The sequence below is a fragment of the Trachurus japonicus genome, chromosome 4 (genome assembly GCF_045865225.1).
Source record: "Trachurus japonicus isolate A0001 chromosome 4, Traja_1.0".
Lineage (NCBI taxonomy): Eukaryota > Metazoa > Chordata > Actinopteri > Carangiformes > Carangidae > Trachurus > Trachurus japonicus.
This window is the reverse complement of record NC_140910.1, coordinates 16,311,933-16,336,086: the sequence shown is the minus strand read 5'-3', so window position 1 is coordinate 16,336,086 and position 24,154 is coordinate 16,311,933. Positions and strand designations below refer to the sequence as shown.

At 41.2% G+C, this 24,154-nt stretch overlaps 2 protein-coding genes across 3 annotated transcripts; one reads left to right on the top strand and one right to left on the bottom strand.

Annotated features, from left to right (window-relative positions):
* Positions 1 to 1,094: 1,094 nt before the first annotated feature.
* cope (COPI coat complex subunit epsilon) lies at positions 1,095 to 7,235 on the bottom strand. Its single transcript, XM_085774359.1, has 10 exons — positions 7,121 to 7,235; positions 6,876 to 6,938; positions 6,652 to 6,752; positions 6,163 to 6,315; positions 5,754 to 5,807; positions 5,446 to 5,527; positions 4,832 to 4,987; positions 3,308 to 3,376; positions 2,147 to 2,221; positions 1,095 to 1,416 (listed from the first exon to the last, which is right to left on the bottom strand). Exons 1-10 carry the CDS (start codon positions 7,220 to 7,222, stop codon positions 1,363 to 1,365), a joined length of 909 nt encoding a protein of 302 aa, XP_085630485.1. The 5' UTR covers positions 7,223 to 7,235; the 3' UTR covers positions 1,095 to 1,362.
* A 1,245-nt stretch (positions 7,236 to 8,480) lies between these two features.
* Positions 8,481 to 23,878, top strand: tnfaip8l1 (tumor necrosis factor, alpha-induced protein 8-like 1). 2 transcript variants are annotated; one of them, XM_085774352.1, is made up of 3 exons: positions 8,481 to 8,795; positions 19,721 to 20,000; positions 21,303 to 23,878. In XM_085774352.1, the coding sequence occupies exons 2-3, from the start codon at positions 19,729 to 19,731 to the stop codon at positions 21,589 to 21,591; spliced, it is 561 nt and encodes a 186-aa protein (XP_085630478.1). In that variant the 5' UTR covers positions 8,481 to 8,795; positions 19,721 to 19,728; the 3' UTR covers positions 21,592 to 23,878. The 2 variants fall into 2 exon arrangements, with proteins under 2 accessions (XP_085630478.1, XP_085630479.1); XM_085774353.1 differs by having other exon boundaries at positions 8,481 to 8,799.
* The last annotated feature ends 276 nt before the right edge of the window (positions 23,879 to 24,154 follow it).

Below are 24,154 nucleotides of genomic sequence, written 5' to 3'. Positions count from 1 at the left end.
TTCTCTCTCTCTCTCTCTCGACAAGACGCGCTCCCTCTGTAACCGCTTTCAATAGAAATCAACTGCTGCGTGGAAACGGGGACAGCGCGTGTTTATGAGAAAAGGAGGAAAAAAAAGCCGAGGGGGCGTGACGTAATTAGGACCGCTATCTTCTTCTTTTTGAACCCCCTGCTGACCCGCTGAGGATCAGGAGGATGGCTTAAAGAGACAGCGCCGGCGAAAGAAAGGCCCAACAACACAAGGCGTCGACGCACAACGTCGCACTAATATGTCAGAGGACAAGACAGGAGGCAACACCTATTCTTCATTTCATCGTTGGATGATTAAATTATGGTTGAATTTACTCCCCTTGAGAGATGCCCCCCACCGTGCAGTGTAGTTGTAGTATTTCTCCAGACACCAAGAAAATAGCCACTACTCGGCTGCAATTAATCAACAAGGCTAGTCAACAAAACATGACTTGTTGAGAACTCGGTAATTTCTTGATACATTTTTTTTTACTTCAGGTCAGACAACAAAAACAAACCCTGATGGCATGTTTCTCCATTCTCTGATAATAAATAAAAACACTGATACATCACTTGATTGTGAACAACTATGATATAAACTCAGACAATTACTATGTTAAAACTAGATAGGAAATGCTGCAAGATGGAAGACTTAGTGTGTTTCAACCAGTGCGGATTTCCTACTAATTGTGGATTACTGTGTTCACCCACAGGAGTTGTAAGGAGTAAACCTGAGATTTCTGGGGGCCTGTAGTATTGTTCACTTTGCCCAGCTTCTCAAATGTGAATATTTGCCTGTTGGTCTGTGACAGGAAACAAGACGTATGATCACTTGAAATATAATGGAGATATGTGCGATTCGTTAATGACCCATCAACATTGTATTTACAACAAAACCTATATTCTATTTCAGAGGTATATAAATAAAAAACACAGCAAAGTTGAAGTTGCTGGATACCTTGTGGATATGGCGTCCCTGAGCAGCTGCCTGTTTTGCCCAGTTGGAAATCTAGCCTTGGCTTAAGTTCATGATGTCTGCATCTGCAGCCTGTCTGTTTGTTTACAAACCCACACTTCAAAGACAACGTATTAAACATTTATTATCATTTTAAAGGAATGCTTACATTAAACAGATGTGTTGATTTCCATAAGAGAAATTAAAGTGTAAAAAGAATTTCATCCAAATCAGACATGTTTGATCTATCCCCACAGGAACTGTGACCTGTAGTCTGGTTTAAATAGTTTTATTTAAGCACATTTTTCCTAGTAAAAATATCAAAACAAGAATGGTTATGTGACAGAGTTGGAGAAGGGTTTCGTCCATTGTTGACTCATCTGAGCGATAGCAGGTGTCTTAGGCTGTAGCAGTGGGAGCATACTGCATGGATAGTCTGTCAAACTCATTCTCCTGGAAAAACACAAAGAACAGAGGAAACAGTTGAACACCAGGCAAAACATCTGACTATAGGAACAGCTGTGGTTTGTTTGGTAACACTGTAACCCTGCTGCAGCATGTTTATGTTACATCTGCACAGACACGTACATTTTTCTTTAAAGTATATTTTTGGGCTTCTTATGCCTTTAATGGATAGTACAGTTGTGAGAGACAGGAAATGGGGAGGCAGAGAGAGGGGGAATGACATGCAGCAAAGGGCCGCCCGATGCGCGATTCGAACCGACTGCAGTGAGGACTAGCCTCTACATATGGGGCACCGGCTCAACCCACTGCGCCACTTGACGCCCGGCAGACGTGTAAGTTTGACACAATATGTAACAAAGGTCAGATGAAGTTGAATGTTCTAATTGGCTTTACTCCAAGGTCACCTGCTGGCCGACCATCAAAACAATCAAGCCAGGTATTGAAATTACAAGCAGAGTAAAGGTTATGAAGATTTGTCAACAGCTGTGCGTGATCCTTGTGAACTGAAATAGCACTGGACACAGGTCAAAGGTGAACCTGATTTCTCCTCTTACATGCTATGAATTTGTGTTGGGGTTTTTTTTTTAACACTCATAAGTAAAAATGGCTTTAGCATTGTAGACCAGTCAAAACGGATGGTTAAAATCAGACAATTAAAAACATTTAAAACAATTACAATTCTAGTGTAACCAAGCGCACTGGGCAAAAAGCAAGTTACCTTAGCTAAATAGTCCTTGAGGAATGGGTGAGCTCTGTGTGCATCTTTCAGCTGGGAGAGGTATCGATTGGTCACCTGAAGAAAGAAGTAAACCCATTACACTAATGTTATTAAGTGACAACAAATGACAGGAAAAAAACCCTCCCGAGGGTAATGAAAGCTTGTAAACAACAAAACCTGTTTATCAGGAACTGGGGCACATATTTATGCGGTTTTGCTCATTTTTGTTTTGTTTGTTTCTCACAACCAATTTCTGCAGTTGTGTTGTTGTTACCTGTACTCTATTCACTAGTTTGAAGTGGTGGAGGCTCATTAGTAAAAAAAAGAAAGAAAAAAAAGATGATGTTTCACTCAAACTCCAAGGGTTATTTGTGTCTGTTGGCAGATCAAACCACAACTAAATCCTCCTGTCTCAAACTCTGGCTCAGACCATGATGTACTTCGGATACTGCTGATCTTGTGCAGTTGTGGTTGAATTGTGCTGAGTTCTTTTGAGATTTCAGGACTTAATTTCCATAATGATGACAGTGAGTGGAGATGGAACAAAATCGTCTGACTAGGAAAATTAATAATATCTTCCATCTTTGGGAAGCCATTTAACACAAGGACTGACAAACTTAGATTTTTACAACATTAAAATAACTCATTTCAAAGCTGACTCTTTCCTAACATACTGTACTGGAGGATTAGATTTGTTAGGAAAAGAAAAAACGTCTACTTGGTTCCAGTTAACCTTGGGTGAGGTGCGCTAATCAGTGGTTATCACAGCTGGTAACATTTTAATGATGGCTTTGAGTCAATGGTCAGCATTATACTGCATTACTATCACGTCCATCAAAACGTAGAAAGATAATTGAGTCTTTATCTTGTGAACTCTGAGTTCCAATGGTATAAAACTCACACACAGCACTAAACCAGCAAATATGCACAGATGACACTTTCAATGATAGAAAACAAACACAGTCAAGAAATTGCTTGACCATATTTGCCTGTTTTGAATCAGTATCATAAGTTTCTTAGATGTGAATATTCGCTCAGAGGCAGAATGTTATTGGACAAAGATTTTTCAAGACTTCTTTGAACAAGGGAGAGTCTGTCCATAAGAAAAGTGATGGCTGTTAAGCAGTGCTGTCCTTAACAGCCTTGGGTCCAAAGTCTCACCTCGGGAGCTTTGCCCAGGTGCTGCGTCAGCACTATGAGGTTGATCAACGTCTCAGGGTGGCTGCTGTCCTAAAAGGGGGAAGACAGAGAGAGAGATGGTGAGGAAGTCAGAAAGCTAAAACCACTAAACCGCTAAAACTGGATACTGGACAGTGAGAGAGAGCAGTACATTGTGCTTAGCAGAAATGATTAATTTCTTCTGTCGTGAGAACAAACAGTGTGATGCAAGTAGCTCTAGTGCAGTGATCCAGTCTAACATTAACATCTGCCATGAAAGTGGAAGGGGAAGAAAATTACGTGTAGTACATTTCTGCGTGTATGTGTCAAACACTGTAAGTCCTGTTAGTCACTCCATTTATCATAATATAATAATCTAACTGTTTTAGATAGCTCTGGCATTATTATTGTGCTCTAACATTAAAGTTCAGTTATGTTCTGTGTGTTCAATGAGAGATAAAAATCAATGGAAAACCAATACTTTGTGAAAATTTAACCAGCTCATTCTGTAGTATGCCCCTCACTGATGGCATCATTAACCCAGGGTCTATGTCCAAGCAGGGATCCAACATATTCACCCGTTTTTAGAATGATAATACATAAAACACACAATTTCCTACATTTTCTTTTGTAGATGTGGCAATTTTTCAATAAAACAATTAAACAACAACATAGCATTATTTATAGTAGGGCTTTGCATTGCTACAGACCTGCCTACTCTAAAAATCATATTCTTCAGGCGGACATGTTTGTTTGGTATAACAGCAGAATCTCCCACACTTGTACTCTGTACAATAAATTTAAATGATAGAATAAACATTCTAATCTAGATGATGCCTAAGGCTTCCACATGGCAGGTATGCTGGCAGGAAATTTGCACAGGATTAACACAAACAAATGTGGAGGACAGTGAACGTAACACAGAACTGCGCCATTCTGAACAGAAGAGGGGCTTGGACAAGCCAGGACAAAATGTACCGAAGCAGGGGATAACTCAGTGATATGGATGTGCTTTGGTTATCTAAACTGTGACATGGACCAGTACTTTACAAATTAGGCCACTTATCATTTGCCACAACAACGACTCAAACACCACTAACCTCTTTACTACTGACACAGGAACCATGACAAACTGTACAAATGAGAGCCTCAGTCGAGTGCACAGACTATTACGATTTAGACTTTGCAAGATGCTTTTGCCTGCCTGAGATGATATATCCATCATATTGAGCAACACTAGACATTTGTTTTCCATAATCCCTCCTCTTTAATATTTCCTTACAATAAATCATTCAATGCCGCTTGTAATGAGATTCAACCCTGTATCCATATCTCCTCGGGCACAACCCCCCCTGTTTAGCAGCCATTCATTCATGAAGGATATGAAACTATTATCTGCCTCTGAAACAAGCCATTAAGAGATTTAACTTTAATAAACAACTGTCCATGCACACCACCGTGTGTTCAGTGTCAGCTAATATCAAAGAGAGGAGGAGACAAAAACAAAAGACTCAACTGTCATCTCACCTTATCAAGTGCCTCCTGTAGCACTCCCTCGGCCTCCTCCCACTTATTCTGAGCCATGTAACAGGCCGCCTGCCCGTTGAGAAGCAGCAGAGTAGATGAGTACTTGTCTGACATCTCCTGGAAAATGTAGTAGGCATCTTGCAGCTTCTCTCCGCCCTGCAACAACAAGCAGAATTCAATCAAACATGGGCAAGAAGAAACATAATCCGTGTGCTAGTCAGAGGCCATGCTGACAAGTGCGTAACCCCAGGTGTTCAATTGTTTTAATTTGTCTTTATAAGGTGTCAGGGTCAGGTGACAGGGTTACCCACTTAGTTTGCTATATTAGCAGTTTCAAAGGAAGTCATTCTTACACTGCTATGATTTTCCATTGCTATACACTGCAGCAAGAATTGTAATATACTGCCCTGTCTGCCAGCTACTTCAAACCTGATTGCTACTTGTGTCAGTCACACTAACAGGAATTCAATTTCCATTATGCAGTTCACTTCATTATGTATGGGGTGGGGAGGGGACGGGCACTAGGAAGGTTACAAATAATTCATGATACAGAAGTTATTCATAATTTCTCTTTTAGCTGTGTTCTACAAATGAATGGATGCCTGTGTCCTCACCACAGAAATGTTAACCCAGGCTGTGGCAAGCTGGGTTAGAGTAGCATCCTCATCCTGCTCTTGCATCTTCTTCAACTCTTTCCTGTTAATAAGAAAAAGAAGATACCAATGTCATAATTTCAAATACGAAGTCTGTGACTTTGTGTGAAAAGTCTCTTTTTATGATGCAGGTTCAAATTTAACATTACATATCGTAGGTTTTCATACAGATTGAAGAACCAGTTCAGTTTCATTTTGAGCCTTTACATAAAAGAAGCCGGCTAAACAATGTGATGAAAGTCATCCACTGTTTATGAGCATAGCCATACCTTGCCAGGTCAACACGATCCAAACTCAGCAACACCTGAATGGTCATGGCCATGCTGAAAAATAAACAAATGATTAAGTCATCTTACAACCTCATAAAAACCATGCGTCTTATCAGAGAGCTCTGAGGGGCAGGTGTGGTAGATGCTGCTACCAAGTGTTTTTGGCTGGGGACACCCTTCATGCAATGCTTTTTGGCCAAGGCCAACCTGTTTAGTCACGTCCATTATCAATGATGACGCAGTTTTAGCTGTTCTTAGATGCGTGTACACAACACATTAGGTTGTTGATGACATTTGATGATGGGAGCATGGATGAAACATGACTATCTGTCATCTTTGTTGCAATTCCAATCGAAGTAGATTGTTTTTTTAAAAAATCTATTTTTTAAATTCAATTATCAATTCTCACCACTCCAGGCTTTCTCCTTGGTGCAGAGTCCTAAGAGCAGCATCACAGTTCATCTCATGGTAGTAGATGGAGGCAGCCATTAGAAGGAAGGTGGTGTTGGCAGCATCCACACTCTTAGCCATCTTCTTGTCTAGATCAGCAACAATTGCATCCCTGCACAAAAGAAGAAAACTTCAGGAAAAGGTGATAAATTCTAATACAATAACAAAGCAAATGTTTTAACTTGTAAAAGCTGAAACTGGATGATACATTGAGCATTTAAGAGTTTCAGTATTATGATCTGTAGTTGTATTAATTATCAGATGTAGGTCATAATGTGTATTAGCTGGTGGCTAGTGTGCAGTCTAATCAATATTCATTTCTGTAGCTATGAATGTTTGAATACTAGCACAATGAGTTTTACAGTCTGTACATCATACTAACAAAATGTCTGTGTGAGGCATGCTGTTCAGCTTTTTGGTGAACTACATGTAAAGTGCAAACTCTTGCCTTTTGCTTTCACTCGACAGGTATTCTGCAAACATCTTGACAGCTTGGAGCTCAGGTGGAGAATTGGCCTTGATGTCATCCAAGACAACAGCATACTTCCGCTGCCATAGAAAAGCACACAGCATATGGGGGTTATGTTTTTTTAATTTGAGATGGGAGACATAACTTACAGTCAGCTAATGACAAGAAACTGGGCTCAATGTAATGTTAGCACCCGGGCTTACCTGGGCAATGTATGCTCTGTACAAAAACATGTCCCTTTCAGTCTCCTTCTCTGGTGACGACGGCTTCAGTGACAAAACACAAGGTGCAACAAAGATTTAATTCATTGAAATGTCACCCAAATATTAAATAATATTTTGGCATTGTTGCTCGCGAGAGCAGCGTTAGCTACCGTGAACCGGGTGGGCAGATAATACACAAAATAAAACATTTCAACAACATCCAGCTGCTGACACACGTTACCTACCTTCACCTTCTGAGCTTCGTTAATACATTGTTGATAACTACCGATATAATAAGCATTTTTCACGTCGAAGAGTTCATCAACATCTCCCTGCTGCGCCGCCATGTTGACTGCAAACAACTTCCTGACACGTAGCAAAAATACGTCATCTTCCTGCTTCACCCTAAGGATTGTGGGAGGTGGAGTTCAACAACAACAACAACAAAAAAACAGATGTAGATGAAGCAAGGAAACCTTTTACAGTCTATGAAGGAAACATTTGGTAGATTGGTCAATACTATAATATTAGCTACCATCAATATTAGCTACTAATCATTTAAAAAAGCATTCCACTAAAACAAATCGCCGGTGTTGAAGGAAGGAAGAATAAAAACAAATATTAGATTATTTTAAAAAAAATACTTTTTCTATGTTCTTTTTGTATCTGACACTACTATGCTATAAACTGTACAATATAAACTATACTTGCTATTTGTTTTTGTGTGTTTGATACAGGCTGGCTCTATCCCTTTTGTGCATTTAGTGGGATATCATACAGGACTCATCGTATGTTACCACTAGAGGACGCACCAGATCCATTCCACCATCACCACAGGTGTTTAACAGTAGGTTGACTTTTATTATGGTAGAGACGTCCAACCAATTAGTTGGATGCACAATGGAGTATAATCTGTATCTATATTGCTGAATGCCGTGCAAAATATCCATACAATAACATTACCTCATGGTTGAAATAACAATGCATTGCATGAAGACTATTTTGACCTCGGGAATTCCGGTGTCCTCAATGAGCAAAAACTTCCCCTGTCCTGAAAACATCCGCCGACAAAATCTCTCTCTCTCTCTCTCTCTCTCACACACACACACACACACACACACACACACACACACACACACACACACACACACACACACACACACCAAAATTATGACAACCCTGGGTGCGAATTAAATGTTAGAAAATGTCATGCAGATGATGAAATATAAAAATTATATTTTCACTATTAGCCTATATCACAGTTATATGTAATTTAACAAGCCAATATATCATTTGACTCATGACAGAAAAATTGCTCCCCAGAGTTCCTGCTCATTGTTCCCTTAACACCGTTTCCTCTGGGAAATTTTCAGCCTTGGTACCGTGGAGTGGACCAGGATAATTACTGGAAACCCTAAATGGGGGCAGGGAATGTGCTGGCTGTAAAGCGCTCCTTTCTTTTTGGCTTGATTGGACCGGTGCCCTCCCCCTTGTTGCTCCTTCATTGGCCCAAGCCCCCATCAATCTGTTGATTTCCAGGTCCCCCTCAAGTTTGAAACTTTTTTTTTTTTTTTTTTTTTTTTTACAAGAGGGAGGAATCGGGTTACAACAAACTCTTGTAACCGATCTCAAAGCAGCAGCAGCAGCCGAGACAAGGAAACACTCTTTCAATAATTCACACATCTGTGCCTGATACACGGTTACAGAAGAACAAAAAAAGGGAGGCACAAGAGGAGGACGGTTCTTGTTCTTTACATCGAGAAGCTCCAACAAAACAAGCTAACAAACAACAAAACATGCTGTGAAGCCCCTTCTCCTCCTGCGCTGCCAGGATGAAGACTTGAAGAGGTTTTGGTTCAGATTAACTTGTCATCTTGTCGGCTGCCCACTCCTGTGTGAGTCCCTGAGCTGGAGAGGAAGGTGAGTCCACCTAACGTCGCTTTGACTTAACTAACGGTCGACCGGTTTAAATCAAACACCAAGGCGCAGTGACGGCCATAGCAACGGTCACTTCTTTTTTTCTTATTCTGCTCCTTATCGGAGGCCTGTGGTCAAATCACTCTTAAGATAAGTAGAAAAATAAATCAAATTTAAAGCATCCCCCCCCCCCCACTAAATTAAGTTAATAACATTTAGTTTTATTAGTAAGCTTGGTTGTGTTTCTATTTCTTTCTTCTTTTTTTTTTAACAAAGTCAGCGGAAGTAGCATAATTCTAGAATTTATCAGCTAGGAAGTGATTCAGATGCAGCACTGATGCATCATGATGATGATGATGAAGCTAGCAGCAGCAGCTGGCAACAAACATGTTTATTTCACCTTGTATGGTGGACGGGCCCATTACAGTGGGTTGTGGGTGATTATTATTTTAATGAGATATTGACATTGGCGATATGAGGGTTTATTGGCTGACAGTTAAGTTTGAATTAGAAACTGATTGCTGTTCAGCAGTTACCATATAAAGTGAGTAGAAGGTCAAACTGAACAAATAGTTTTGTGTTTTACAAATCATATGGTTTGGCATTGTAACTATTAAGTAGTGGAAAAACACATAGAACATAGGGAACATTTGATATCTAGTCAGGTGGCACACCCATTTGCTCCAATGTAATTTCAGTGTGGATCGAGTTCCTCATAAGTGGAGGATGTCTCAAGAAACAACACTTAAAAATGTGTTCCTGTGTTGTTTTTTATTTTGTTTTCGATGTAATACATCTTGTAGCCTACTTTTTTCTTTCTTTTTCTTTCTTTTTTACAGAAATTGGATCAGAACTAAAAATGATTTGTTGGCCAACCACAGACTGCATAAGTGGTCAACACAGACAATTTGTTTTGCATTTATTATGAATGCACAATGCCTCTACTATGCAGGAAGTGTTAAAGCAAGACAAGCAAGAAAATAAATATAGATAAAGACGATGGTTTTATTCTTGCTTGTTTTAACACACAGTAAGCCTCTGTTGTCCCAGTGTAATCCACTGCAAACCAAGACTGAAAAGGGTGACGACATATGTTTTGCAAACAGTGATATGTTTTATAACACATTGCTGTGTTTACATTGTAAAGCTCCTCTCCAGAACAAGGCTTGAGTGTGGATGAATGGCTTCACTGTGCAACCCTGGGCTATGGCAGGTAGTAGCACATATTATCATGCATAGCCTCAACAGACATGTCAAATAAATTATGGCCTTGCATTAGCACTTGGAGTTGCCTCTCTCCTTGCATTAGCTGTATCAGTGGTGAAATAATTTGGCGTTTTCCAACCTACCCTGTTTTAGTTGCCAGGGCTTCCTTTGTGTCTTTTGTTGTTGGTGGCGTCAGCTGAGGAGCAGCGAGCTGACTCAAGGCAAAACATAGCTAATATCCCAGAATAGCTGTGGGACCACTAGAATAGCTACCACTATGCAAAGTTGCAGCCGTCAAAATGTAGATCTGGGACTTGGAGGTAACTTAAATAGTCCAGCAAATAATTTGATAATTATGAAATAAATCATAGTTGCAGCTTCTCAGCTGTGAGTGTTTTCTGCTGTTTCTCTGTACTGTATATACCCTTGTAGTTTGGGACAGCTGATTCGATTAGTTGCTATTTGTAACTACTTTCCTTGGAAATTTAAATGGGCATTTCTTGCACTTGCAATTTCTGACATTATAAGTTGCTTCTTTTTTTTGCATGTGACTGACTAGGGATTTAAACAATGTGAAGGGAGCTATCTTTAGCTTGTGATGGACACCTTCACTATTATCTGACCTTTTGTTGTATCAAAGATGAATCGTTTAATCAATATGGTGATTGAAAATAATAATTGTGATTTACAGCCCTTAAATAAAAAAAATTGGCATCCATTGCTTTGGGCAGCGTGGAATAATAGTGAAAGTGCAATACAGTACAATAGAAGTCCATTTGTTTTAGATTTCACTCATGACTGGCTTTAATGAGTATTTGCTTTTCTTCATTAATCATAGCTTTGTGCTTCACAATGGCTTTATAATAGTTTCAGCAGCAGAATATGACTGAGAGACAATAAATAATAATATACAATATCTGCCCAGCAGGATTAAGCCCAGGCTTCTGGGCCTCTCTATGTATTTTTCAGTGTAACTGTATCTGTGCAGATCCCCTCCTCTGTGAGTCTTTTAGAATAGGACAATGCAGTCACGTTGCCAGACATTCCCCATGCAGTTTCATTAAGGGCAGAGCTTGAAATTGCAGCAATAGTGGTAGAGACAGTTGTTCCTGCTGAGGAGAATCCATGGTAACTCATTGACAAGACAAGAGAGGTGTTTGACCTGCTTTTTACTAGGCTGCAAAGTTCAGCCGAGCACGCAGGTGTCCTGCAGTTTCCCTGGAAACCCGAAAAACTCTGGAGCATGTGGCCTTGTCTGAAAGAGCAGAGCAGCATGACCTGCTGCAAATATGATGGCATTGTTTGAAACAGAGTGAGGGACAGTGCTATCTGCCAATAGACTAAACTCATTTGAGATCCCAGTTGAGTCATGTATTAGTCACAGTCATGTCCTCTCATATTCCCCCCCCATGTTTTCACTCTCCATCTCCATCCCTGCTGTTCTTGCACCCAAGCACTCTGGTATTTGCCACTCCATTAACATACTAAGTTAACAAATTATGCTCTCGAGGCTTGGACTGAAAAAAAAAATAGTCATAATATGCCCTGCTCTTATGGTGGCCTTAATTAAAATGTCATTGGCCCAGACATCAGTCATAGCTCAAGCACCGGTTAGCACCTTTATTATGTCTTGCCTTGTTTGCAGTGCTGTTTTAGATGCTAATTATATTGTAAATAATATGTAATTAAAACTCGAACATGGCAGTCAAAGTGAAATCACATGAGACTGGAATGGCCTTTTTTTTTACACTCTCTCTATATTATGCTTTCTTCATTCACAGATGTACTCTTTAAAATCAGCTCAGTTGTAACCATAAAACAACGCACTTATGAATTTTAATACTTGAACAAATGTTGTCAGTGAGTGTTGTGTTGGCCCCTAGGCAGAGCAGCAGTTACTGTATTCCCAGCCTTATTATGCATGCGTAAGTCTGACTGATGTTCCTAAATTAAAGTCATCGGCTTGCAGCCACGGCCTCTTAATGTACTGATAGTCCGGCCTTTATCCCCGCCTCACATCTCTGCCCCAACCTGTTGCACATGAAGCAGAGTCCTCTTAGCCTCAGGTCTATTTTAGTCCAAATCGGCAGGCTGAATTATTTATCCCCGATCCATTATATGCCGATGTGTTAATTATTAATTGTTCTGCGGGCTCTGGCAGATCTGAGAAAACTGTTTTAAAAAAAAAAAAAGGGTAGGAAGGGGCACAGTGTCTGAGCGAAAGGCACTGATTGCCTCCTTTCTCAGCAGATCTGCACACATCTTCACAGATGATGACTGTGTGGGAAGATGAGAACGAAACGGCACATACTAAAAAAAAAAAAAAAAAAAAACAGACCGCATCTGAAAGTCTGTATGTAGTATGTAGCCGTACGTGCGCTGCATCTGATCTGCGTTCAATTACGGCTCTCATGTTGGACAAGTGAGTGTATGTACGAATAGACCATTACATAGATTTCCTGCCATATACAATTGTGAACACGCACAATGTTCCCAGCACCAGCACTGCCTCTGTTATTAGCAGTCAGCACCTCTTCTGTTATGCAACATCTCAAGAGAAGAGTGAAACAAACACTATAAAACTTGATGAAAGATGAAATTGCAGCGTTCTGTTGTCCTGAAATCCTGCTGTTGATTCCCTAACAGTGGAGTGGCTCCAGTAGTACAGCTCATTTGAGTGGTTACTTGTCCTCTCTGAACACAAAGCACGGATGTACCTTATATAACAACCAGGACTGTCTATTGTTTCTCAAATCAGTGACGGATTATATCATACAGCACAGGAGGATCTGTGGAGGGAGAAGTTTTCTCATTCAAGATTCCCTGATAGGAATTCATTATAATGACATCCGCTTTTTCTCCGCCCCTGCCTCTAAACAAACTCACAATTTTGTTGTCATTTTGTTTTGGCAACAGTGCGATGTTGTGAGACTTTTATTGTAATTGGCACTGGAAAAGGTAGGAGAGTGGTACCGTAGACTCCCCGCCTTCACACGTTGGCTGTTTCCTATTTACATTTTACTTGTGGGAGTTCTACCAAAAGGCAGCAGAGCAAATACAATATGTGTGCAATAAGTGTGTACAGCACATCATCATCCAATCCAGTTCGGCAGCCTTACAATAAACATTTGTCATGTTTACTTTTTGCTAGCATCGTGTCACAGAGGTGTTGATTTATCTCGGTATGTTATTTCTCATTACTGTATATTGTGTTGGAAAGTGTTAAAATCAATATCTTTTTATTTTTAGACCATTGTTTCCATAAACAGAAATAGGATGACATGACCCTGGGCGCTGTGAAATGGTGATATATATATTTTTTTATATGTTCAGGGCTAAAAGAATAATTGGGAAAATATACGAATCAACAAAACGTAACATTTTGAGTTTCAGCGTCAATGTTTCTGTACAGGGACTGTTTAAAACATGCGTTTAATAGTTTTATTGCTGAAATGATTAGTAGGGGCAGAAAATCAATTGGTAGAAAATTTGATTGTAGTTTTTTTTTTTTTTCGTTAGTAGGAAAAAACACAAAAAAACTGTTTCTAATGTTTTGTTTTGTATATTTTTGTTTTGTATATTTTAATATATTCTGGTTTTCTTTGTCTTCTTTGACACTGGACAGAATGAATTTGGGTTCTGGACTAAACAAGCAGATCACTGAATTCAATTTCAATTTCAAAAAACTTTATTTATCCCCGAGGGGCAATTCAAGAGCACGAAGGCTTTTGAAAACCTGTGTACTTTTTGAACTGTCTTAAGCTTCTAACATATTCTATTTATAGTGTTTTTCATCTGTTGGACAGTCGGCAGCAGCAGGAAACTGCAGGAGGGAGTTGGTGGGGAGGGAAAGAGGGGGACGGACATACTGTATAGTAAAGGTCATCGACTGGACTCAAACTGGGGACGTCTCAGTTACACGGGTTGTGTCTCAGATCTCTGGATCAGCGAGGATTACGCTTTTGAGACTGTTAGGGACTTGATTCAAAAAAGAAATGATATTAATCAGGCCTTAACATGTTTTTTTGATTAGATAGCAGAATACAGAGCTTTTCTCAGTCTCTGTAGCAGTAAAGATTGTGTCTGCTGATGGAGTCGTCTCTTTCAGGGTCACAATGTCCTGATCCGTGTGACTAGTGATCCCTGTAGAGCACAAAAGTCGTGACATTTTCTGCTGCCATCAACCAATCACTTGTAATATGAAGTGTCATGGAAAGTTCTGCCATCTCTGCCAAAGCTTTTTTAGCAACTTGTGGTGTCCAAGCAGCACTGTAGAAACGCATTCTTTGCTGATTTTCCCTTTGTGCTGGCTGTTATCAGTATCCACCAAGCTGTTTGAGTTGGCAGCAGGTACTGGAGTGGTGATATTTTGGGTGCTGTGGCCTCCTGTTCCTCACGAGGCATGATGGCATAGTTTAGAGTGGGCGGAAGCTACAGGTGTATCCAATTTCTGGCCCGTTCTCACCTGTCACACCTTTGACTGACAAGCGAGTACAGTCGATGCAGAGGCTGCATCCTGGACTCTGCTCAACGCCCCTCATGGAAAACCAATGCCACGCTCTCATCGTGTTGGATTTACCCTAAATATGAGCAGGAAGAAAGGAGATATACGTATGTCAAGTATAGTGTGGAAGGTTTATGTTGTTTCTCTTGGTTTTCTGAATCGATGAGCCAATACAGACGAGAAAAACCACAGCGACAGTGATGTCACAGAACATATCAAATGGTACAATTTTAAAACTATTGATCAGTTGATTAAATTTGAGTAATAGTCAGTTTCATATTGATGATTTAAAAATGTAAAACATTCACTGTTTCCAGGTTGTCGTGAATTTTCATTCAGTCTCATATGGTTCAGTTGTGACTTGACAAATCAATAAGAAGTTGTCTTCTGCTTTGAAATTGCAATACTATGTCCTCTACATCTTCTGATGTTTTATAGGATTAACTAGTGGCTCTCAGTTTTTTTTTTTTAGTATTACCACTTAAAATGAAACTAGTAGAGGCATTATTAGAGAGCAGGCCAACCAAAGATTGATTTTCCCTGTCAGATTGTTTGCTGGAAGTCAGGGGAACGGTAGTAGTTGAATGTCATTTACTTTGGATGGGCCAGGGTGGCTGTTTTCCCTTTGTTTCAAGTCTTTGTGCTAAACCAATCTGGCCGGTTGGTGACTGTATCCTTATGTGTGATCGACGAATTTAGTGTTTTCATTCTTTACGTCTACCAGGGGGGTGATGGCTGGACAGATAATATATCTGTCATTTGACAAAGATAGGAAATATGGCAATAAGTCGGAAATACTAAACTCGTTCTCATCTTGCGACCCCTTTGGGTCCTGATCCACAAGTTGGAAGCCACATGACTTAAGTCTACTACTAACTATTTTTTACAGCCTCAATGTATAAATCATTAATAATCTGTGATATTTTTCATTATCGTACAATCACCTTGATGTTGGTTCATAAATAAACAGAATTTAAACAGTGGGATTTGGTGGCATTTAGATATGTTACACTCCAAATCTAGCTTGTGGGTTTTAAGATATAAAACCCTGAAGATTTTTGCAGACCTTACTCACTGCATCAGTCTCAAAGGTCTTGTCAGTGACCACATCATAGTAATATTAAATGAAAATGACAGCCAGTAGGAGTTGTCATCCCACTCTTTCCCGTTTCCCCAAATGGATTGTGAAAAGCTTTGGGCTGAAGAGTCCCCAATCCTGACATCAGCTTTACCTGCCCTGAAGTCCAAAGAGGCAAAGCAAATGAAACTTGGATAATAAAGGACCCATCCAGCTTCATCTGACCCTGCTTCATTAATCCTCAAAGGACTATAGAGGACGAGTGGGTTACTCTTTTCTTTTTTCTTTTTTTTTTTTTACCTCAGCCATGCTGTGATGCTTGACAGTGCTGTCTGCACCTGCAGGAGGCTGAGAGAGTCCCAGGGTACATTACCCAGGGACTCTCCCACTGTCACAAGACATCCATCCAGCACTGTGCAGGGTCTGGTTTAATTTCCATGAGTCATGTTTGCTGAGCTTTGGCATTCTCATACGTGTGAATGCATGCTGGCTTTTTAAGTGAGCCGATGAGTTTGTAGCTTGTCTAACTGCTGTAATTACGCTGAGTTATTATGCCTCGGTCTGTCTTTGTTTTTCATTTTGGTTTTCAGCTGCTCGGCAAAGCAGGCCCATCAGTGATGATGTGTATGCATATATGTGCGCAGATGTTTGTTCTTGTGCGATTTCTACGTGCTGCGATGACTGTGGCTTGTATATTTTGCATCCGCTCTCAGTAGTATTTGCTGCTGTCATGTCTTATTCTACTTTAAATTGGTTAAAATATCGCCTGTGTATATACTATGGAGACATTGTGTCAGGGTTTTGCCCACAATGTCCCCGGGCGCTAGACTTCACAGGTTGTTTAGATTCGGCACTAACCACTCTCATGCTGCGAAGTTACCAAAAAAAATGATTCCTTGATCAAAAACTGTTTCATCACGCAGAGCATTTTTCCCTGGAGGACCTTTTTTTTTTTTTTCACAAAGCCTTTAGTTTTCTTGCCTTGGGGAGATGAAGTGGGGGAGGAAGCAAGAGCACAGTGAGGATTTCCCTCCATCCTTGAGATAAGAGCACCAGGGGGCTGTTATGTCACACTTGAGCATTGAGTGAAATATCAGACAAACAATCCAAAGTGCAACCATGTTTTAAAGTGTTTGTTTTCACGGGCTTGACAGACAAGCACTCCTCCCCGTCTCATTCTTATCTCCTCCTCTCTCTCTCCTTTTTGTTGTTCATGCGGGTTGACAGCTATGATGGCTGTGGTCCCAGGCGAGAGTGGATTTTAATGAGCACTGTGAAATCAACCCCCCTCCCTCTCCCTCCCTCCCTCCCCACCCCAATCTGAGAAAGAGGTTGCTTTTCTTAATGTACCCATTACCCATTTGCACTTTTCTAAACTCCTGTACATCCATCAGCAGAGGCGTGAAGAGGGAAGAAAGGGAGGTAAAAGCAGACTCGCCCTGTTGCCGTGAGTGATTCTCCTCCGGAGGATTGTTGTGATTACAGGGTGATGGCAGGACTTACCCATTGTTTTCAGTTGCCCCTCGTATAGAAATAAATATCTGCAGAGTTCTGTGTATTTATTTATTTATTTTCTCAGCCCGATCATTAGTGTCTTTCTCCTTTTTTTTTTTTATCCATTTCACATACATTGCATCAGAGCAGGATTTTCTGTAACAAGTGCGGCTCGGCAAGTTTAGAGTTACAATCATGGCGAAACAGTGGATGGGGATCTGCCAGTGATCCTTGATCAGCGCAGCGAGAGGCCCGATTTAACATCCAGCACCTGCACCGAGAGAGAGAGGCGGCGAAACTAGATCCAGACCAGCACGAAGAGGCAGTACCGGTATATAAATGACCTCTCATTCAGCACCTACATTTCCCCCAATGTTTCAGGATTGATATATACACACACACAACACACACACAGTGCCTTTTATTTCTCCCTGCCTCGGTCTTTGCTCTCTTTCTCCTCATGTGTCTCCTCCCTGGGAAGCATCCTGCTGACACCCTCTCCAAGGAGTCTTATTGATATTCTTAGAATGGCATTGCAGCGAGAGAGAGAGAGAGCGAGAGCTGGATGAAAGTCAGACACTATAGTGGCGCTGCCTTCTAGTACCAACAACAGTAAAAGTCACACGTCACCCAGCAGGGGTATGTCACTGCTCATTCTGTCTGCTGCACTTTTATTATTCTCCAGCACAGAGATAGGTAATTTGCCAGTCAAACAGATTTGCAGAGAGACGCTTTAGTGTTGGAAGGATATTGTATTAAGATTAATCCCCTATTGTGATTTGAATGGGACACTTTGCTTAAACACGATTATTTTGTTTTCACTGTGGCAGTCGCCTATTAGGCCACATTTAGCATTTCAGTGACAGAGAGATGTATGAAGGGAATAAGATCTGACTTTTTGAGCCTGATTTTTATGCAAATTTTTCTCCCCGGGGTTGAAAAACGCCTTTTTACATATTTGCATATGTGTTTCCATGATTCCTCTGAATCATCCCAATAAAACTGGGTACCATTTTTCTCACAGACGCATGATGTTATCCAGTGGCTCACTTTGAGGAATACAAACATGTTTCTCTTCAAACCCATTTTTTTCTGGAACAAATGAAGCCGAACTTTTCAAATATTAAATGTTTGCTAAATTGGTGCATATATTCAGTGCCAGCTTTTGCTACTCACAGTTTTCAATTCATGACACAGTTTGAGGAGCAGCACCTGATAAATCATAATGCAGACTTCTCTCTCCTGTGTGCTGTTTTTGTGAAGAACAGGTATTGTCAACATTTGGGGATATATAGGACTCATTGTACGGGGCTATAGGGATACCAGGATGATGTTGATACCAAATCATCTTTGATATCAACCACAGATCAGCCAATATCGCTCAATCATTTTTGGCATGCACTGCAGAAGGCGCACATTACACACGGTCGACATGATGTCATGTTTTGGTGACCCGTCGTGTCTGGGCGCAGTGAATCCAGGTGGGAGGAGGCGAGGCTGCTGCCCTACACGGACCACGGCGCTTCCCTCAGCCACAGACAGCGCCGTATCAACCACAGGTGATCGTGACAAGAAGAATTTATTCCAATCTGCTGCTGATCATGTATTTTTAATGAGAATTGACCGATCAGTCGCAGCATCCATTCCCCCAGTATGGGCACCATAAGTGAAAACTCTGACCGGATGATGGCACTATAGGAGAAGTCAGGGGGATCACGGTGCTTGTTAGAATTCGTCCTGCAGAGACCTTGAATATCTGTAGCAAATTTCATTGCTTTTGCTGTGTGTTTACTCTCCTCTACTCTCAGGTTATCCTTGGAGGCGTGTGAAGGTGAGAGACAGAGTATGGGGGAAAAATAGATTCATTTTCTCATTTTTTTTCATTTTCATTTTTCAAAAACAGAGAGTATAAGCCCATAGTGACCTGCACCGTGCATCGAGATGTGGTATGCTTGTAGACTTGACCCCACACCCCACCCCACCAATATTTATGAGCCTCCATCATGGGCGCAGCGTTTCACTGAGTCACCCCCGCCTTACCTCATCAACACAGGAACACAAACACAGAACCATACATAAATCAAGCCGCACGCGTGCCGTGAATGAGTTGCCGCCGTCTGTCTGCTGCTTACTTTTTTATTTTTTTTATTTTTTAGGCACACCTTGTTCTCTGAATGTATTCAGGAGTCGAGATGTCCGGGTTGACATCGTCAGCTTCACATGGTCGTGCCGTATCTGACTTTTAGTCCTACTCGCGTAATGACACTTTCCTCGCTAACTACCTTGTAGGCTCTGAGCCAGAGGGTTTCTGGGACTAATTTGACAGCTGCCACGGCTCATTATCTGATAAAGGGGACAGTTCTTGGCCCTGGAGTTTAAACGGTATTAGTGAAGATGTTATTTGCAATAACCTCACACATTGCAGGCTGTTAGTGTAATATATGTTTGGCCCTTTTTGCTTTGAGGAGGGGAAAGTTTAAATGGACATTTGAGGAAAAGTTCCGCTCCTTTTCATCTCTAGTTCACCAGCAGACAAAGATGTTTTCAAAATATTTCTGCATGAAAAACGCCTGCTGCCTGCCACTCACAAGTATTTAACAAGGCTGACTGCCTCTTTTTATTTCTCTCCATCTCATCTTGATCCAGACTTGACCATGGACTCCTTCAGCACCAAGAGCTTGGCCCTGCAGGCGCAGAAGAAGCTGATGAGCAAGATGGCCACCAAGAGCGTGGCCAACCTCTTCATCGACGACACCAGCAGCGAAGTGCTGGACGAGCTGTACCGCGTCACCAAGGAGTACACGCGCAACCGTAAAGAGTCCCAGAAGATCATCAAGAACCTGATCAAGATGGTGGTGAAGCTGGGAGTGCTCTACAGAAACAACCAGTTCAACACAGAGGAGCTGATTCTGGTGGAGAACTTCAGGTAGGCAGCAACAGTCATTAAAGACGACCTATTATGCTAATTTCAGGGACTTTTAATATGATATTGGACCCCAGTGAGGCAATATTGAAAGCTTCTATCAATAAAAAAGTGCATACTCATTGCATACAAGCTGTCTGTGTACTCCTCCATTCTGGCTCTTCCCTGCTTCGCTCTGAAACGCTGAGATTCAGCCCCCACCCCTCAACCCCAAACTATATATAGGGACTTCCTCTGAACTTGTGACGTTACAAAATGAGACTTGAGAAAAAACTCTCCAAACGTAAGTGTTTGCAGCGGTTCAGAGCTGCCTGAAACTGCCCCCAGGGGTTACCTCAACACGCACCTACCTCATGATACAGCACTTCCAGCTCCACGTCCTCTAAAGCAAGTATCCAATTTTCAAATGTATTTAAAAGTCAGAAAAGCAGGAAAAGCATAATGGGTCCCTTTTATGGGATTTGGGAAAATCAGATTATACCACTTAGAGCTGGGAGGCAATTAGCTTAGCTTAGCTTAGCATAAGAGTCGAAGCGGAGGGAAACAGCCAGCTCCAGAATCCACCTAACAACTTGCTAAGTCATTGAAGAGGAAGTGACTGCACCAGCCACAGCTGGTGTTTGTCAAGAAATAGTTGTGTTTCCTCCTGTAAAACAATGACTGAAACCAAGCTGTGGTGTTGGTATGTCTCTAGGGGAGGCAGTGGTGGTCAGGTGGCCGGACTGAAATATCTCAGCAACTATTGTATGGATTTCCATTGACTTGCTCAAGACATTCACACTGGCCAGAGGGCAAAGGTTAAGGTTTGTGTAGTCCTCTATAGTTAACACACAAATGTGAGTGGTTTTTCATCAAACTTTCATTATAATTATAGTTTTAATTAATCATTATAATTGAATAGTGTAATAGTATATCAGAATGAGAGCCCCTGAGAAACAAAAACGGACTTATCCTGCTTTAGAGCTTCAAGTGGAGGCCACTGCAGCTCAAGAACAGTTTTTGCCTGCTGATGGAAGCAAATTAAGGAAATTGGTTTTTACATCAGTTTATATATTTCCCTCTAAAATAGTGAAACTCAGCTTGGAGGCATGTGAAGCTGACATAAGCGCTCTGTATGGAGAATGGTGATTATATTAGCATGGAGATGTATCGCTGTGGAGGACAATACCATAACTGATATATGGGGGTAGTAAAACTTTTCTAAAGAAAATCATAAGACAGCAGTTTCTATTTTTACATACTTCTGCTGCTCCAGCCAGAATTAGAAACTGACAGCCTCTCTTCTCTCTCTCTGGTGTCTCACAGGAAGAAAGTCCACACTCTGGCCATGACGGCAGTCAGTTTCCATCAGATCGAGTTCACCTTTGACCGCCGCGTCATGAGCGCAATTTTGAACGAGTGCCGTGAACTACTACACCAGGCCATCAAGCGCCACCTGACAGCCAAGAGCCACTCGAGAGTCAACCACGTCTTTAATCATTTCGCTGACTGTGACTTCCTGGCCACGCTCTACGGGCCGTCGGAGGTTTACCGCGCCCACCTGCAGAGGATCTGCAACGGCGTCAACAAGATGCTCGACGACGGCAACCTCTGACCTCCGTTTGCCTCGTCACCCCGACGCCTTCACCTGTAGTCACCCTTCATGTACCATCTTATAGGTTTTATTCTTAAAGGTGACAATCACGAACATTTTTGTTTTTTTTATTTGTTGTTTGTGTTTGCGTGTGCCTTTCAGATATATTACTGTAACACTGAAATTCTCTTGGCTAGTTAGTCCAAAGTTTCTTCCCCAGCCTGACTTTCTGTTGTCTCACAGGAAACAAAACCCAGCTGAAGCTCTTTTTTTTTTTTAAATGAATGTAAAACTCCATACTCTAATCAGTATATGCAGGGGTAGGAGTCTTGACAACTGTGCCTTGGAAAAAAACAAACAAATATATTTTTGGTTACATTCCAGGAGCATTATGATTGCTCTCTTACTTAATCAGAGAGACATGAATCCAGGCACAGGCTCCCGGTTATTTCTCTGTTAGGTGCCTTTTTAATGGACTAAAATGTTTCTGGGAGCACCAGGAGAGGAAGTGAATTTCCGTCTTTTCCAAATACCCGAGGACATAAAGAAGTGATTTTTTTTTCTTCTTCTTATATGTTTTTTTTTTTTCTTCTAAAAGTAGTATTGCACTCAATCCTGACCAAGCGCTGTACTGTACTTTCGTGCAACAGTGAAACCACGTGAAGCATGGCAGGCAAGTAATCCTGCTTAGCCTGCATTTTACAGCTCTCACCATCATGCACTGAACTCCACTTTGTATAGAGGCCAGGCTTTTGTTGAGACGGTCCTATAAACCCTGTTTCCCTTTAAGAGTCTGGTCTGCAGCTAACACAGTTAAGATGAAGTATTTGGGTCATAACGGGACCATAAACATGAAGGAATTTGATTGTGCGGTGCATTATTAATTGGCTGTGTGCTGACTGTACTCTCATTTGCTCAGAAAAAAAACAAAAAACGTGTAGCTTGTGTCTGTAAATGTCAGAATCACAGCAAGGAGGCGACACAATGTGACACCAGGTGCAAAGGTTGCTCTGGCATTTTATCAGATGAGAATAAAGCACTAGAACTGACAAAACCTCTCGTCACAATAGATGTTGGAGCCGTGGGTCAGCTATGTTTCAGATTTATTCGCCTCAGGTTTATCCTAAAAGCACAAAAAAAAAAAAAAACTCTGGTTTGAATTCTGACAGATATGAACTAAAAAGACTCCCCACGAGCAGTCAGATGAAAGGCTGGACGAAAAACGGCAGCTTGGTGTGTATGAAAGGGGCCAGGCAGGATATAGAGATTAGAGCAGAGACAAACACAGCACCTGATTGTACTCTCCCACTGCAATTATAGCTCCCCGCTCTGGGGTGGTATAATGGCATGGAGCCTGCCTCTGTCGAGCAGCCACTCCATTTCACCACACAGCAGCTTCGTGTAATGTGATGGAGATAACCATCTCTGTTTGTGCGACGCATGTCCTTTAATGGACTGAAAGATGGTGTTGCTTATTCCTTATAAAGGACCGTATGAATAGTTACTACTATCCCTCTGCAGCCTCACATAATAGTCTGCCTTTGCCTTTTTGTCTATGTGTTTTTGTATCACTGAGTCTGTCTGGGAGATTGTTTTGTGCTGCGGCCTCATTTTGTATTCTGTGTCTGGGTGTGTGTGTGTGTGTGTGTGTGTTTGTGTGCGTACCTGTGAGAGAATTGGAAATTGAGCTGTGTAATAAGCGCTGTGCTTTTCCAGATAGGATTGCTGAAACTTTAACTTCATCCACAGCACCGCCGCCAAAGAAAAGAAGACTGATGTTACTTAAAATGCAGTCTTTTCTCCAAGAGGAACACTTCAGAAAACAGAATGCACTTGATTATTATAACCCCGCTGATGGTGATCATGAAGACAGAAGTAGTGGCTGTTGTAGTTTCAGGTCCTTTTACTATTATTTCTCACCTTTTTAATTCCTAAAAGACTTTCCCGAATATATTCTTGTTTCCATTTGACTCTGACCACGTAGTTTTGGGAGGCTTTGAAGCAAATCCCTTTCTTTAAGTCCTTCAAAACAGTTGACTTTAATTGTCTTTGGATGCCATTTTCTCCAATCCCTCCACAACTCAGGGTTACTTTAAATCTCTCTCCGATTAAAGTCCATGACGATTGAAAGATTAGGAAACTCTGCAACAGCCTCACTTATACTAAAGCTCTACAATACCTTTCACTTTGCATTTTTACTCTTGTGAATTGTGATGTTTTTATTTTCACTTATGTACATATGATTGTTTCTGTTTGTATCATATCCAGACACGACAAATATAATACAGTTTACTTTTTTAAAACAATATATTTCTTGTCATTTTTCCTTTTTTCCCCCTCCCTCTCTCTCCCTCTCTCATGATGGAGCGTTGAGAGACCGTCCGTTTTGTACGTTGGATGTTGGCATTTTCTGGACAGATCAGGAGGGTAATCTGACTATGTCTGACCTGGATTTAGTCAGCCAAATCCCTTCCTCCACGCTCGCGGCATTGTTAGGAAGCTATGAAAGCAAACACAAAATCCATCTGACAGACAAACAATTCAAGATTGTTTTTTTTTTCTTCCCTTTTTTCCCACAAGCGGT